This window comes from Agelaius phoeniceus, chromosome 24 (assembly GCF_051311805.1).
Source record: "Agelaius phoeniceus isolate bAgePho1 chromosome 24, bAgePho1.hap1, whole genome shotgun sequence".
NCBI lineage: Eukaryota > Metazoa > Chordata > Aves > Passeriformes > Icteridae > Agelaius > Agelaius phoeniceus.
In genome coordinates this window covers 3,699,044-3,714,034 of record NC_135288.1, presented here as the reverse complement: position 1 = coordinate 3,714,034, position 14,991 = coordinate 3,699,044, and the positions used below count along the sequence as shown (strand labels likewise).

At 45.5% G+C, this 14,991-nt stretch overlaps 1 protein-coding gene across 4 annotated transcripts in view; it reads right to left on the bottom strand.

Moving 5' to 3' along the window:
- Positions 1-2,924: 2,924 nt before the first annotated feature.
- Positions 2,925-14,991, bottom strand: part of VPS13D (vacuolar protein sorting 13 homolog D) — a 105,205-nt gene continuing 93,138 nt past the window's right edge. For all 4 annotated transcript variants that reach the window (XM_054647879.2, XM_054647882.2, XM_054647880.2 and 1 more), the window contains 3 exons: positions 8,516-8,647; positions 4,556-4,796; positions 2,925-3,929 (listed from right to left, as the gene is read on the bottom strand). In XM_054647879.2, coding sequence (XP_054503854.2) covers positions 3,798-3,929; positions 4,556-4,796; positions 8,516-8,647 — 505 coding nt within the window. In that variant the 3' untranslated portion in view covers positions 2,925-3,797. The remainder of the gene's footprint in view (positions 3,930-4,555; positions 4,797-8,515; positions 8,648-14,991) is intronic.

Sequence of the window (14,991 nt, the reverse complement as noted above, 5' to 3'; positions counted from 1 at the left end):
AGGGACGGCAGTGGCAGGGGAAAGCAGATGGGTCTGAGCTGCCCTGAGCCTCTGTCACAGCTCCCAGAGCAGCTGCAAGAAAGGGGCTGCAAGAAAAGTCAAACCTGTCACACAAAAGGAGTTGGAAGTGCTTTGACCCAGTCCTGCATTTGATAAAATTAAGCAATGTGGAGTAAGAGTGTGCTGTCAAGCTGGAATGCTGCAGCAATCCAAACTGGAGTCTGAAGCAAATCTTATTATGCTATTTTTTTTTATTATTATTTTATTTTTGTATTATTTTTTATTATTTTATTGTACTTTATTAGATGTATTTTCAGAAAATTAAGGTTGCTCTTTCTTTGCAACAACCCTGCCTTTAGGAGGGTGGAATAGAGGAGTTTGGAACACAGCCCTTGCTTTTCAAGAGAATTTTGAAGTATATGCACATTTGGGGGTGGGTGTATATATTTAAAGAAGTAATACAGATGCATAGATGTGCACAGTGTCAGGTGAAAATGTGTATAAATGGATTTTGAACAACTCTTGACAATTCAAATGTGCTTTGATTTTGCTTTGTTGTTTTTGTTGTTGTTTTTTTTTTTTTTTAATATCTGTGCAACAATCTAAAGAGAGTATATTCACTGAAACCTGCTTTTTCAGCATGAGGTACCAGAGGTGAAGCCATTGTGAGCAGCAAATCAAGCTGGGTTCCTCTGAGAAGGAAAACAGAGCAAATCTGAGAGGATCTGTCAGCCCACTGGAGGAAGCAGGTTTGTACTAAACTGTGCTTTAGAGAGAAAAAGAAGTTTAAAAAATATGTACAACGGTTGGGCTAAGATGTTACACAGTATTTTATTGAAGAGAAAATAGGTAAATGTTGAAAAGCATCATGCAGTTTAGGAAATGAGATAGTGGAGAGATCAAAAGGTCCCTGTCACTGGGAAATGTCTGGTTATGGCTCTGGTTGGAGATGGGGCCCATTTTGCCACTTGGCTTCTCCCCACAAGAATGCAAACTCTGCTCTGCTCTGGAAAGCAGCCTTGGGGCTGGAGCTGCTCAGAGGGATCAGCACTGAGCTCTGGGATCACTCTGGGATCAGCACTGAGCTATGGGATCATCACTCTGAGCTTTGGGATCATCACTCTGAGCTCTGGGATCACTCTGGGATCATCACTCTGAGCTCTGGGATCACTCTGGGATCATCACTCTGAGCTCTGGGATCACTCTGGGATCACTCTGAGCTCTGGGATCATCACTGAGCTCTGGGATCACTCTGAGCTCTGGGATCACTCTGAGCTCTGGGATCACTCTGGGATCAGCACTGAGCTATGGGATCATCACTCTGAGCTCTGGGATCATCACTCTGAGCTCTGGGATCATCACTCTGAGCTCTGGGATCATCACCCTGAGCTCTGGGATCACTCTGAGCTCTGGGATCATCACTGAGCTCTGGGATCATCACTGAGCTATGGGATCATCACTCTGAGCTCTGGGATCATCACTCTGAGCTCTGGGATCACTCTGGGATCACTCTGAGCTCTGGGATCATCACCCTGAGCTCTGGGATCACTCTGGGATCACTCTGAGCTCTGGGATCATCACTCTGAGCTCTGGGATCACTCTGAGCTCTGGGATCACTCTGAGCTCTGGGATCACTCTGGGATCTCTCTGAGCTCTGGGGCTGTGGCAGAGCAGAGGGCAGGGAAGGGTTGGCAATGTCTGCCCCATGCTCCCATCCCTGCAGGAGCCCTCAGGCTGCAGGAGCTGTTGGGAACAGGATCACTCTGACCCTGCAGGGCTGGAGCAGGGTGGAGCAGGCAAGGAGAAGGGGTTTTCACTGTGACCAAGCCACAGGACACACACACCTTCAGCCCTGCTTTTGGAACTAAAATTCAGTTTCTCTTTTCCAGTTACTTTCATGCCTTGAGAAAGTGAAGACATTTTCTGTCTCAGGAGCAGGCAGCCAAGTGATGCCTGCCTGTCTGTCTGTCTGTCTGATGTCTGTCCTGGAGCCAGGCTTGGTGACAGGGTGGGCTGGGGCTGTTTCCAGCAGGGACAGTGGGGACACAGCCCCTGGAGTCTTTCACCTTTTCAGGAGCACTGGAGTGAAACTGGGCAAGGGAGGAGAGTGCAGGACAGAAAAGGGGAGAAAAGGGGAATAAAGGGGAGGGCAGGAAAAGGGGGAGGACAGTAAAGAGGAGCAAAGGTGGAAAAGATGGGAAAAGGAAGGAAAAGGAAAGGATGTGGTGGGTAAAGGGGATGAGGGGACTGGGAAAACAAGAAGGAAAGGGGAGGAGAGTAGAGAGGGAAGACATGAAAGGTGTCATTTCCATGCTCTGTGGGTCTCTCCACCACTCAGACACAGCTCCTCCTTCCTGCCCCTGCTCAGGTGCTATTTCATCTACTCTTTAGTACACCTTGAAGCTGGACAGGTTTTCTCTCACACATGACTGAGTTCAGGGCATCCCAAGGGTGTTCAGTGGCTGCTCTGGTGCTTGCACAGCATCTCCTCATGGATGGTCACTGACCCCAGGCACTCCATCCATGCCCTGAAGTGTCCAACACAGCACTGAGAATTACCCCTTGTTCTCCCTCCCCACCTGTAGCAGCCCAGTATTTTACAAGAGCTCAGAAGTGGTTTCATTCTCCCCTTCAGCATCAAAATGTTCCCATGTGTCTTCATGAAAGGACTTTAAAACCTTCAAATTATTTTACCTTTTAAAAGGTTTACTTACACTGAACCAAAAGGTTTCTGAAGTCACACTTTAAAATGCAGGTTACTCAGCAGTTACTGTGTCCTCATACCCAGACCTGGCATCTCCAGGGAGTCAATGAGACACTGAGGGCTCCAGTTCCTGTGGGTCTGGAAGGTGTTTAAAGCACTCATTCCTCCCTCTTCAGTGTGGTCACAGTGAATGAGACAAATACCAATGTGCTGCACAACATCAGGGAAAATAATTGTTGGTTTTTTTTTATTTAGAAGTTTAGTTCTCAAGATACTGTGAAGTCCAACAAGCTGGTAATGTCCTCTCCCCCCACCCTTCCTGCACCAGAGGGAAGGAAAAATCTGAAGTTAAATGTTCAATTTCCAAGACTGCTCACTTCAACTATTTCAAAAATAAGTCAGAAAAGAGGTTTTGAGATGCAGACTGTGAATGTAAAACTGAATCCTCCCTGTATTATTTACCAAAATACAATTTTTTTGTTAAAAAAGAGGCTGACATTTCAGTGCAAGACCAGGTCTCCTGTATTTACCTGTATTAGTGAGTTAAGAGAAAAAACCAACAAAAAGCCCACAAACAACCCAACCAATGCCCCCTAATCACAGTGTTAATGCACCCTATTCATGGTGTTAAAGCTCTAAACCACAGGACACCTGTGCTCCAAAAGCTGAAATTAATTCTTGATTTTATTTTTTAAAGGTTTATCTACATTCCTGCACTGTGAAAATCAGTTTTCTCAAGGAAAAAAAAGACAGAGAGAGAGAAGGGCTTCTGTCAGGTAGTGCAGTATGACTCAGTAGAGCTCCTTTAATTTCTTTACACAGTAAACAGACTCATATTTATACCAACACCCTCTGCAGTTGTATTTACATGGACACTTGTACATATATACATGTTAGCAAAATACAGGGCTTCTTCTCCCAGACCCAAAGCTGTGTCAGCTACACCTCTGGTATACAACTAGTGCTTAAAAAAGAAAAGCCACCTCTTTTGTTTTCTCTAAATACTAAAATTATATTTTTTCCTTCTCTAGTCACCCAGTCCTGGCTCCAGCCTGGCACTTGCAGCTCTTTCTGGCAGTGAGGAAATGGATTTTCAAGAGTCCAGCTCGAGTTGCTCTTGATTTTCACTAAGTCTCAGCATCAGCTGCTGCTCATAATAAAGGCTCTTTGCATAGTTGATTTCTTGGGACACCTTTACTGCCAGAGCTTCTGATTTCACTTTCACCTGCAGAAAGAAAGAGGATTTTTCTTAATGTGCTTCAGCTAAAACAGAACAGATTTTAGATTTGAGGTAAGGGACAGAAAGGTTTCAGTGGAGTTTCCTCCTCAGCACTTGGGCTGGAGCAAGGAAGAAGGGTGAGGGAGCACCAGGTACACACACAGATATTCGAGGGTGAGAGCAGGAACACAGGGCCATATCTGAGGTTATTTCCTTGGCCTCCCCTCCCACCTTTTATCAGGCTGCTCTGTTTGGAATGTGAACTGCCTTGGGTCAGGGGTGAGCTTGTAACTGTGCCTGTAAAACAGCCCCTGAGCAACTACTGTAATGGCACAGAACATAAACACTGTTCCAGCATCAGAGACTCACAGGAAAAACTGCTGCATGTAGGGGAAGATTAAACAGACAGCAAAGAACCCATGTGGTTAAAAGTTAAAAGCATTTCACAGGTAAATACATGTTTCTTCCTGTTACTTTTCAGCCTGTAGGACTATTTTAATGTTTTCCTTTCTTCAGCTTTCTCAGGAGTTTAGGGAGCCACTGAAACCCTGGCAGCAGCTGTTCCCAGTGCTGACAGAACAAAGCCTGTGCCTGAATCCCTTGGCTCCCAGGGGGAAGGTGCCAGTGCTCACCATGGGCCGCTGCTGGGAGGGGCCTGGCATGGCCAGCCCGCTGCTCGTGTTCACAGCCTTCTTGGTGAGCTGGATGTAGACATTGCCGTGGTCCTTGGACACCAGGCAGTGGTACAGGTCATCATACCTGACCTCCAGGAAGATGCAATCCCTGTCTGTGAAGTCTCCACTCTTGAGGAAATACACGGCCTTGGAGGAGATGAGCACGCAGTAGCTGTCGATGTTCTCGACGGCGATGAAGCTGCAGCAAAGGGGAGAGCATTGTTAGCTTAGAGCTGAAAATAGCAAATTAACAAGTGTCCTATCCTGCTTGGGACCTTCAGAAGTCCATCAGAAAATTAAGTAGTGCCACATGTACAATTCCTCTGTATTTAATTTAAATTGTTTGGCTATGGAGCTAATGAAGGACGCTCTCACCTATTTATAAAAAGATCATGCTGTAAATCAAATATCAGAGCTGACTGCCTGGCCACCAGCTTTGGGTATTACAGGTACACATAAAAATGTCTTTTAGGAACAGTAATTTCCATGCTCTGGAGCACTGCAAGTCCTAATGCTGAAACTTAATTGTAACTAACTTCAGCAAATCAAATTGCTGTAAATGCTGTAAATCAAATGCTGTAAATGCTGTAAATCAAATATTGGTGCTGCCTGCCTGGCCACCAGCTTTGGGTATTACAGGTACACATAAAAATGTCCTTTGACAAGGACTTAGGAACAGTAATTTCCATGCTCTGGAGCACTCCAAGTCCTAATGCTGAAGCTTAATTGTAACTCACTTCAGTTCCAGAGCTGGTACGTGAAAGGTTTGCAGACATTTATGACAAGAGCTGTCCTGTAATTCTCCTGTGCTTCTCTGCTCCCCACACCTCCCTGCCTTCAAAACCAAAATCAAGTTGAACCTGCTGCCAGGATCAGTAGCAGAAAAGAGAAATTAGCTGTTTAACAAGGGGTGAGAGGTTAAGCAGCAAGCAGGTTTCCCCAGGGAGATTAGGCTGAGTGATGAATAGGAAGAGGGAGAGAAGAGTGAGTTAGGAATATTGAGAGTTATGATGGCTGAAAAGAATAATTGTAAGGTGCAAAAGTGAAATGGAAGTTGAACACACAAATGCTTCTCCCCCACTTCTGATTTACTACTGAAATGAACCTCATTAGTGGGGCTTTAAAAAAGCTGAAAAATTCAGCAACATGAATGTGGAATCATAGCTGAGCAGAGCAATAGAGCAGTGCTAAACAGAGTAAAAAGGCTCTGCCAGCAGCCCCCAGGGCTGACAAGCATCTGTAAAGGAGGATTCTGCTGCTGTCAGGCAGGTTCCCAATTGCTGCCCCCTGAGCCACTGCTCATCCAAACCTGCCTGCTGTCCTCACATCCTGCAGAACCCTCCACTGGCTTAGAAATCTGTGACCTTTGTCACTAACTCAGTGTTTCTGATAAACAGAAGAGTTCCCAAATCTCCAAATGCACCCTTGGCTCTCCCAGTTAAATATCACTGCACACACAAGCTACTCTGATCTGTAGTTAAATAAACCCAGAGCTATAAAAGATATGTTAATAGCCAAAACTATGGCAAGAGGTCAGGCCATAGTTTCTTTTTGTGGTATAAAAGGATAACTCCAGTAATTGTGTATTCCCAGTCCTCTCAAAGACACTGCTCTGCACTGAACTTGCCTTTCCCTTTCCCTCTGTGCTGAGTGCCTGGCCTCACTCCCCTCACACTGGGCAAGGAGCACACACCAACTCCAGCCCACACTGTGCCCACACTGTCATGTGCTGGGAAGGACACAGCCTCATTAAAAAGGGCCTGGAACATGCTCTGCCCAGCTCTAACCTTGGATGAAGCTCCAGGAAGAGAAAAAACTGTGTTCCTTCAAGTAAAACAAACTGGGAGAAAAGTGGAGTTTGGCTTAGAGGAAGCCAGGTGAAAGACAACATGAACAGAGCTCCAGAAATCAGCACCTGCCCTGCAGTTTTCCACTGGAGTTCAAACACTTCAGGGTAAAGTTCTGCCTTTGAAATTCGTTAAATAGGATGGAGAGTGACATTTTTTATGAAGTGTCACAGAAAACTGAATTTAAACCCAGAGCAGCAGTACAGCTGCAGAAGAACAGCCTGGTGCCCTGGACAAGCACACCAAACACAAGTGTCTGAGGGAGGCACCAGATCCAAGTGGTCAGGATGCCACCAGGGCCACCAGGACACCCATGGGGACAGATGGGCCACTGAGAGCTGCTCCCAAGCCCAGGGGTTGCATTTGCTCTGTAGGAGCAGCACATGATGCATGAACTTCTCCTTAAAAGACTTTTACTGGTGGCATGTATATATTCTGAGGAATGGAAACAGAGGTCAGTGAGTTAATGGAGAAGCCCAGAAACATTAGCTAATTTGTAGTTCAGGCTCTACATTTTGTTCTAAGTTTGAGTCATGCACCACTACCTTTGCTCTTGCCAGCTGTTTCTTTTTTCTCAGTGTTAAGTTCTTAAAACTGGTATTTTTAACCTTTTCAGATATTACTGCAAGATACAACTTTTTTTCTTTTAAACCCATACATCTACACTATTAAAAATATCTCAAATTAATAAAATGAAAAATTAAATGAAACATGATCCAGTAGAACAAAGTAGAAGCAACCAGATCTCTGGAGAATTTGTGGGGTTCTTAACAACATCAGGAAGTAATTACACAATATTTTCCAGAAGTGAAACAGCGAGCCTAACTGGAAAAAAATGTGGAAACATTTAGTTAGAACAGTAGAGCAAGGTATTAAACCCCCTTTTATGGATTTAACTCTGAAGGAAAATATGCAAATAATCAGGTCTTCAAATGTGTTTCTGATTATGATACTAGGATAAAAGTCAGAGGCATAATTTTGTATTTATTTTCCATGACAAGAAACACTGTGTTCCTGCTGAATGATGTTTCTAATAGCCAGAGTCACAGTGAATGAACAGTGTGACTTGGTGACAAAGGCCACTGCACTGCTATGGGCTACAGCAGTGATTGTTTTTAGTCACAAATTGCTCTTTCCAGTCTAAGAGCCATCCTGAATAGGCACAAAGATCCTGAAAGGAGATGGAAACAGGACACCCCAAATGTGAACTCCCAGGGTGACAGCAAGTGGCAGATTGCAATCTCTTCCTGAGGCAGAACCTGGGGTGGCACAAGGAACCTGCCCAGTGACACTGGTGACACCAAGTGACCCTGCTGAACCTGTCCCTCCCTCTGCCAGCCCCATCATCAGCAGTTCTGACCCTGTGCCTTGGGAGATGCTCTGTGGGTGACAGACACAGCATCTCACCCCTCCCTGACACAGCTGATCAGTAACCATGGTGGAGATCAGGCAAGTGATGAATTCTGCATTTAGACCCCAATCCAAGAAACTGATAGTCCCCCTGAAGAATCCCAGAATAATTTGGGTTGGAAAACCCTCTGAGACCACCAAATCCAATTGTTCCCCCAGCACTGCCCAGGCCAGCACTGACCCATGTCCCCAAGTGCCACATCCACCTGGCTTTTAAACCCCTCCTGGGATGGTGACTGCACCACTGTCCTGGGGAGCTGTGCCAGGGCTTTATGACTTTCCATGGATAAATGTACCCCAATATCCAACCTGAACCTCCCCTGGTGCAACTTCAGGCCATTTCCTCTCATCCTGTGCCTTGTTCCTGTTCCCTGCTCTGGGGACTGGCTGCACCTTCTGTCAGGGAGCTGTGGAGAGCCAGAAGGTCCCCCTGAGCCTCCTTTGCTCCAGGCTGAGCTCCCCCACCCAGTGCTCCAGACCCTTCCCCAGCTCCATTCCCTTCCCTGAACACACTCAGCCCCTCAATGCCCTTGCAGTGCTGAGGGCCCAGAACTGAACACGTGTCTGTGTGTGAAGCAGTTTTAGAGATTCGTAGAAGACACAAAGGCAGCAAACAGAACAGAAATGCTCAGAGCAGCTGTGGAAGTGGCTGTGTACTCACAACTCATCCTGGATGTTGTCTGTCAGTTTGAAGAGCTGCTCCTGTCCCTCTGCTTGGCTCTCCAGGTAGCGGGGCAGGAGCCCCTGGGGTCCCCTGCAGCACCGGGGCTTCCGCACTCGCTCTGCCTTGGTCCTGCGGGCAGAGACACACAGAGATCACCTCCTGCAGCCTCTCCTTCCACTGACACTGCCTGCACACTCAATTCCAGCCTTTGGGAAATACAAAGCCCTCAAAAATCCCAGGTCTTCACAAACACGTGGATCTGGAAGATGTGGTGGCTACTCACACATTTCTATGAAACGCAGAACCATGCAATAATAAAAACAGAAGAACTTTATCCACAATGAAGTAGTTAAATTAGTAGGAAGAAGTGACCTAAGCAGCATATACTCTCTGAAGGTTTTGGGATGTATTTATCAGCAGTTTTACTGATTTGACCATTTCTTCTCACTGCTCTAAAGAAAGTGTGCAAAAACCTAGAGAGAGCTCTCACCACTGGACAGTGCCAGGTGACTGCACACTCTATGGTTATGGCAATTGGAACATGCAGTTAAATTAAGACAGAAGAAAAATCCTCATTAATTAGGATCCCCATAGCAGGGTTTAACATACTTTACCCTTCTGTGTGTCTATTAAAAATGACAGTAAGAAGGACACACACTTGTGGGCTGACAGCCATCAGAGGTTGATGTTGGCCACAGAACTGCAGAACTGCAGGCTCGGTTCCTCCCTTAGCAGAATTTTGTTAAAAAATAATACTCTGAATTCCTTCAAGCTCCTGGAACGCCCTGCCCCTGAAGAATTGTGTTACAGGCTGCTGGGCCCTGCTTCATCCCCTGTCCCTTCCCAGCAGCATCACTCTGGGGCTGCTCCATGGTATTTCACAGCTCCTCCAGGCTACTGCTGTTACAACTTTCCCAGCCAAATGCACCATTTTGGATTAGTGCTCTCCCTTCCCATCCTGATTCTTTGTAAAACCCTGCACAAGGAACTCCAGCCTGTCTGATCCAGGGACAGGAGGAAGGTCCCATGTCCAGCCCCTCTAATATTCTGTAATTCTGTAATATTCAACTCACCAGCCTATCTAATATTCTGTAATTCTGTAATATTCAATGCACCAGCCTCTCTAATATTCTGTAATTCTGTGATATTCAATGCACCAGCCTCTCTAATATTCTGTAATATTCAATGCACCAGCCTCTCTAATATTCTGTAATTCTGTAATATTCAATGCACCAGCCTCTCTAATATTCTGTAATATTCAATGCACCAGCCCCTCTAATATTCTGTAATTCTGTGATATTCAATGCACCAGCCTCTCTAATATTCTGTAATTCTGTAATATTCAATATACCAGCCTCTCTAATGTTTTCAGTTCCTTGAGAAGAGGCATCTGAAGCATTGCAAGCAGGACTACCCCAATGGCAGTGGGACAAAACAGGGCTTTTTAATCCCACAGACACTGTAATTTCTAATGTTTGGCTCAGAGCAGGTCAGAGAAAAAGTACCAGTGCTACAAAGGGCACCACAATGGATTTCTGAAGGTTTGGCAATTTCTGAGACAAGGTTTTATGTTTTGGTTTTGTTTTTAAAATGGAAGAAGCACTTCAGAGTACAATTCAGTGCTCACTGAGTGCTCAGACACTGATCCTGGTGGTAACAGATCATTCCCTTCTTGGTGATAAGGCCAGCAGTTCTCCAACCCAGTGCCACTGGTGCTGGGTCTGAACTGCATTTAATCCATCACTCCCTTGGCAAACTGCTTTGTTTGGTCTGCACAGCTAAAAACATTCCACACCACTTGATTTTTTTAATCTAAAAATTTGTTCTACTGTCTCAAGTTACGTTCTGTAAATAAGAAGCAACCCTGGTGAAATCCCCAAAGCTGCAGATTTGTCAAGCAGAGCGGGCAGCAGTGCCCACATCTGGCTCCCATTAGCCAGGCACTCAGCAGATCTGCTGATTCCTGTTTAATAAGCACACAAAGGCAATCCAAGGCAGGAATGGCACAGCAGGGAATGGTGCTGCTGGATGGAGGCACAAAGGCCTGGGAGGCTGGGATGAACACTGCAGCCCTGCCCTGCTCCCAGCTGAGCACTGCAGCTCCCACTCCAGCTGACTCTGCCCACTGCAACCAGTGCATGGCATGAACTGCTTGCCATGTGCTCAGCAGTTCACAGAATCCTTGGAATTCAGCTGGCCAGTTTTAACCACAAGTTCTGTAATCACACACATCACCAACCTGCTGAAGGAAGTGCTCAGATGTAAGTGGGGAGAATTATTGACCAACTGAGGTTGAGAAAACTCTCCAAGAGACATCACATGCTTTCCAGCATCACCTGTCCTTGCTCCTTCACTCCATTTTCACCCCTCTCAGGCACCCACCCCACCACATCAGGTCTGTAGACCACAGTTCAGGATCTGTGATTCCTGCAGAGCTGCATAAATACACTGTGGTTTTGAGAACAACAACTCTTACTTATCTCTGATGGTCTCTTGGACCTAAAAAGTTTCCCTGAATTGTACCTTGAATACCTTGACAAAAATATGAAAAACTAAAATTGAGAAGGCCTCAAACTTTGTACATCAAAAGATGTTGTTCTGCTAAAACAAACCATCCCTATTCTAAAATGATTTAGGAATTATTTACAAATTTACATCTTTCGGTTTCCCCAGTATCACACCCAGAATAATTATTCATCATGATACAACTTCAGGAAATGTAGCAACTTCTGAGAAAAAGCAACACGAACAAAATCCCATGACCAACACAGTAATGGTTGGATTTCATTTAAAATGTGTATCTGGGGGATTTCTCATCTGGGTAAGGGAACAGCAGTGGAAACCACAGATCTGCTCAAAAACCCAGCCTGAGCATGCACACCCCAAATCCTTCACTGTTATTTTGGTTTTTAAGTTTTTTGATGTTTACATTTTGGTAACTTTTTAATGCACTTTATGTAAATGACTTCTTGTTTTGTATTTTTGTATGGAAGAAGAGAAATTTGATGGACTGCTGGTTTGTTTAGTGTCATTGGAAAAGTAGCACTGTCATCCTCCAATCCACTGTCACTTTTGGAAATCTATAAATGTTGGAGTCAGAAATTCAACTTTCCTCTTTTGTACCTCACAGAGCTGTGTGTCCATGGAGTTTTATTTCGTGTCCTGTAGTGACACTGCACAAACAGCAGCTCTAAGGAGATGGAATTCTGGCACCTGGAACCTTCATGGACCAGGCTCATCACAGACTTGACCTGCAGCAGCCAAGCCCCCCCTGGGCTGCTCCTGGCCATGGGCTCCCTCCCAAGGGATCCTTCAGCCCCAGGGCTCCCCCCAAAACTCTCTAGGAATCATTTCCTTTAGCCAGACCCAGTTCTTGCTGCCAAAACTTCAGCAACTGTCACCAGCAAAGGTCCAGTCTCATCACCTCGTTATCCCAGCCCAGTTAAGCAGTAACTTGCTGGTTCTGGTACAGATAAAATTCAGGGGTTTTCATTGTAAAGTCTTTTTTTTTTTTTTTTTTTTCAGGTTTGCATAAAATTTAGTGCCTGCTCTGGGGTGTAGCTTGGCATAATGACTTTCAGCCTGGCAACGATTTTTATCCCCTTGAAATCATTATAAAACAATCTTAATTCAAACAAAGGAAAATGGCAGGTAATGTAAGACACAATTCAAAAGCTGCTGGTATTTTCAAGAAATAATAAAACCAAACTATTACTGGCTCTGAAAAAAGTCTGCTCCCTAAATACAGGGAGTGCTTTGTCTGAGGAGGCTTCAGTGCATTCCAGATATTAAAAGTGACATGATCTGGTAAATTAAGGGAGGAATAACCTTTATCTTCTACCATAAAATCCACAACTAAAATACCTGGTACACTTGTTTGAGTTCCAGACCATGCACATGAGTTCCATGGAATGCAGAATGAGGACAGTGCTTGTGCCACAGACATGGTGGGAGGACACTGTGCAAAGCACACTTGGGAGTGCCAGAACCAATTAAATGCTGAACAATGTATGCCTTAAAAATGGAGCTGAAAACTCAGCCATCACAGAGACAAACTCAGTGCTGGAGCCATAGCTTGAGAACACAGGGAGAACAAATGGAAACAAACGTGTGCCACTGGTAATGGGGTCTGTAGTGCACACTGCACCTCTGCACAGCACTGAAAATCCACTGTGCCCACGATGCTTTCCTCACTGATGCACTTAACTTTGTTTCATGTGCTGAAGCCATGTGATGAGCAGGAATATTCCCTGAATTCACTGAACAGAAGGGGAGAGACAGCAGGTTTTTGATGTGCCAGTTCTCAGCGCCTGAGAACATTTAATGCCTCGGGCCTAATTTCAGGAAAACGTGGCAATCCAGATTCCCTGTTCCCTGGTGATTCTACTGCTGCTCTCTTTCAAGGGGTCAGTGCAGTTGCCTCCCATCCTGTGCTGCACTTTGGGGTGAAGGTCACTGATCCCAGAGATCCAGCAAAGCTCTGCCACAGGATGATGTGGAAACCCAGAATATTGGGAATATTTCTGTGTCTGCTCTGGGCTGCCCTGACCCCCAAGGGAGCACTGACTCTGACCCTCATTCATGGAGAAAGGTTCCTAAACATCAAGATAGTCTGGAATCCACAAAAGTGTGAAGTAGATTATAGAGAGTAGTGCAGGTGTGTCACTGGGTGAGAAATTGAGGTTTTGGGGATTTTTAGGATGTTGTGGATGGCAGCAAGATGGAGGACACAGGGTGTTGTCCTGGGTTTCTTCTCCATGGGTTTGGGTGGCATTTTGTAATTGGGCAGAAGAGTCTGCATTGCAGCTCTTTGGGATCAGTTACTGGGTTATAAAAGGGAAAATAATCCAGGTGTCAGCTCTTAACTGGACAGTTTAGTCTGAAAAGCCCTTATACCAAGAGATTGTTGGCCATTTTTGTGGTGCTTTTCCAGCACGCTGAGCCTGGTGTGAACAGCATGCAAAACTTTAGATAAAATAATAATAAACAAGAACCTGAAGACCAAAAGAATCCAGTAGGTCTCTCTTTCCTGACACAAAACCGCTCCAGGAGGGTTTCCCCAAACAGGGGAGCCCCCTGGGAGGGCCCAGCCTGAGGCCCAGAAGTCGGGGAATCAACAACAGGTACAGGATTCACTGGCTGGTCCCAGCACAGATGCTGCTAAGGTGTGTTAAAATGCACACATGGTGCAGTCAGTTGAGTGCTGGATTTGGCATCAGAACATCTCAGTTAGATGCAAGAATGTGTAAAATCACGGGCCAGACAGCTCCCTGCTGACTGCACATCTGAGGAAGCTCATATGCGCCGTTTATTCCAGCAAACGCATGGAATATATTGTGCTTGTTAAACGTGTTCCCCAAATGCTAGTTTCAGGCAGAAACATGCAAATAAATGGTGCCTAGGGTTAAAACCTCCCACTTACAGTTAAATCCCTCCTCTTTGGAGGGATCTCCCAGCTCAGATGCTGCAGACCTTTAGCTGACCCGACATGCCTTTAGGAGAGTACAGCATGCTCAAGGAGCAACTGTTTATCATGGAACTTGTTCCTGCCAGTTTCTTGGAGACAGAGCTTTTCTCCCCCTTGCCTTTTCTTTTGTACACCAGATAAAAACAAAATTAAGAGTTATTCCCCGTGTTTGCAGTTGTACATAACCTCATCAGGCTTCGAGTTCAAAAGGAATTGAGAAGAGATTAATTAAGACACGACTTAATTGTGACATCCATATTACAAATCCAGCATCTGGACAAGGTGTATGAGCTTGCAGTACAGACAAAGCACTGACACCAGCTGCACTCTGGGCATTAACTCCTGGCACTTGCCCCACCTGTGCCTGGAACAGCTGTGCAGCAAAACTCACACTTTCTCAAGCACTTTGGTAACATCAAGCTTAAGAAGTTGACAAAACACAACACTGCCATCCCAGCTTCCAATTTCCCCCAGACTCCTCCTGTACTGATTACAGGGATGAAAGCAGCTGTCACCTTAAAGGTTTCTTGTCAAACCAATGTGTTGAAAAATGCTCCCATTCACCTCCTGACTCGATGTAAAATATGGCTCTCAGCAGGGATTTCCTGCAAACACCTGTCTGAGAACAGGAGCTGAGCATGCCTTAGTGAAACCAAAGGACCAGAACACTGCTCAGCCTCAGGGCACTGTGTGAGGGTTTCAAATATTAAATACTGCCTGCTGCCAGGCAGGGCCTATAGCAGATGGAGCATTGCTTTTATGTGTGTGCCCATGGAAGCTCAGACTGATTTAGGCCAAAAGGGCCCTTAAGGCTCATCCTGTTCCATCCCCTGCCATGGGCAGGGACACATCCCACTGTCCCAGTTGCTCCAAGTCCAGTCCAAGCTGGCCTTGGGCACTGCCAGGGATGGGGAGTCATGTTTATAATGGTCTCATCAATGCTGGTCAAAAATATCCAATTGTGGCAAATACAAACATGGTCACTTCGGGTGTAAAATACTTCAAT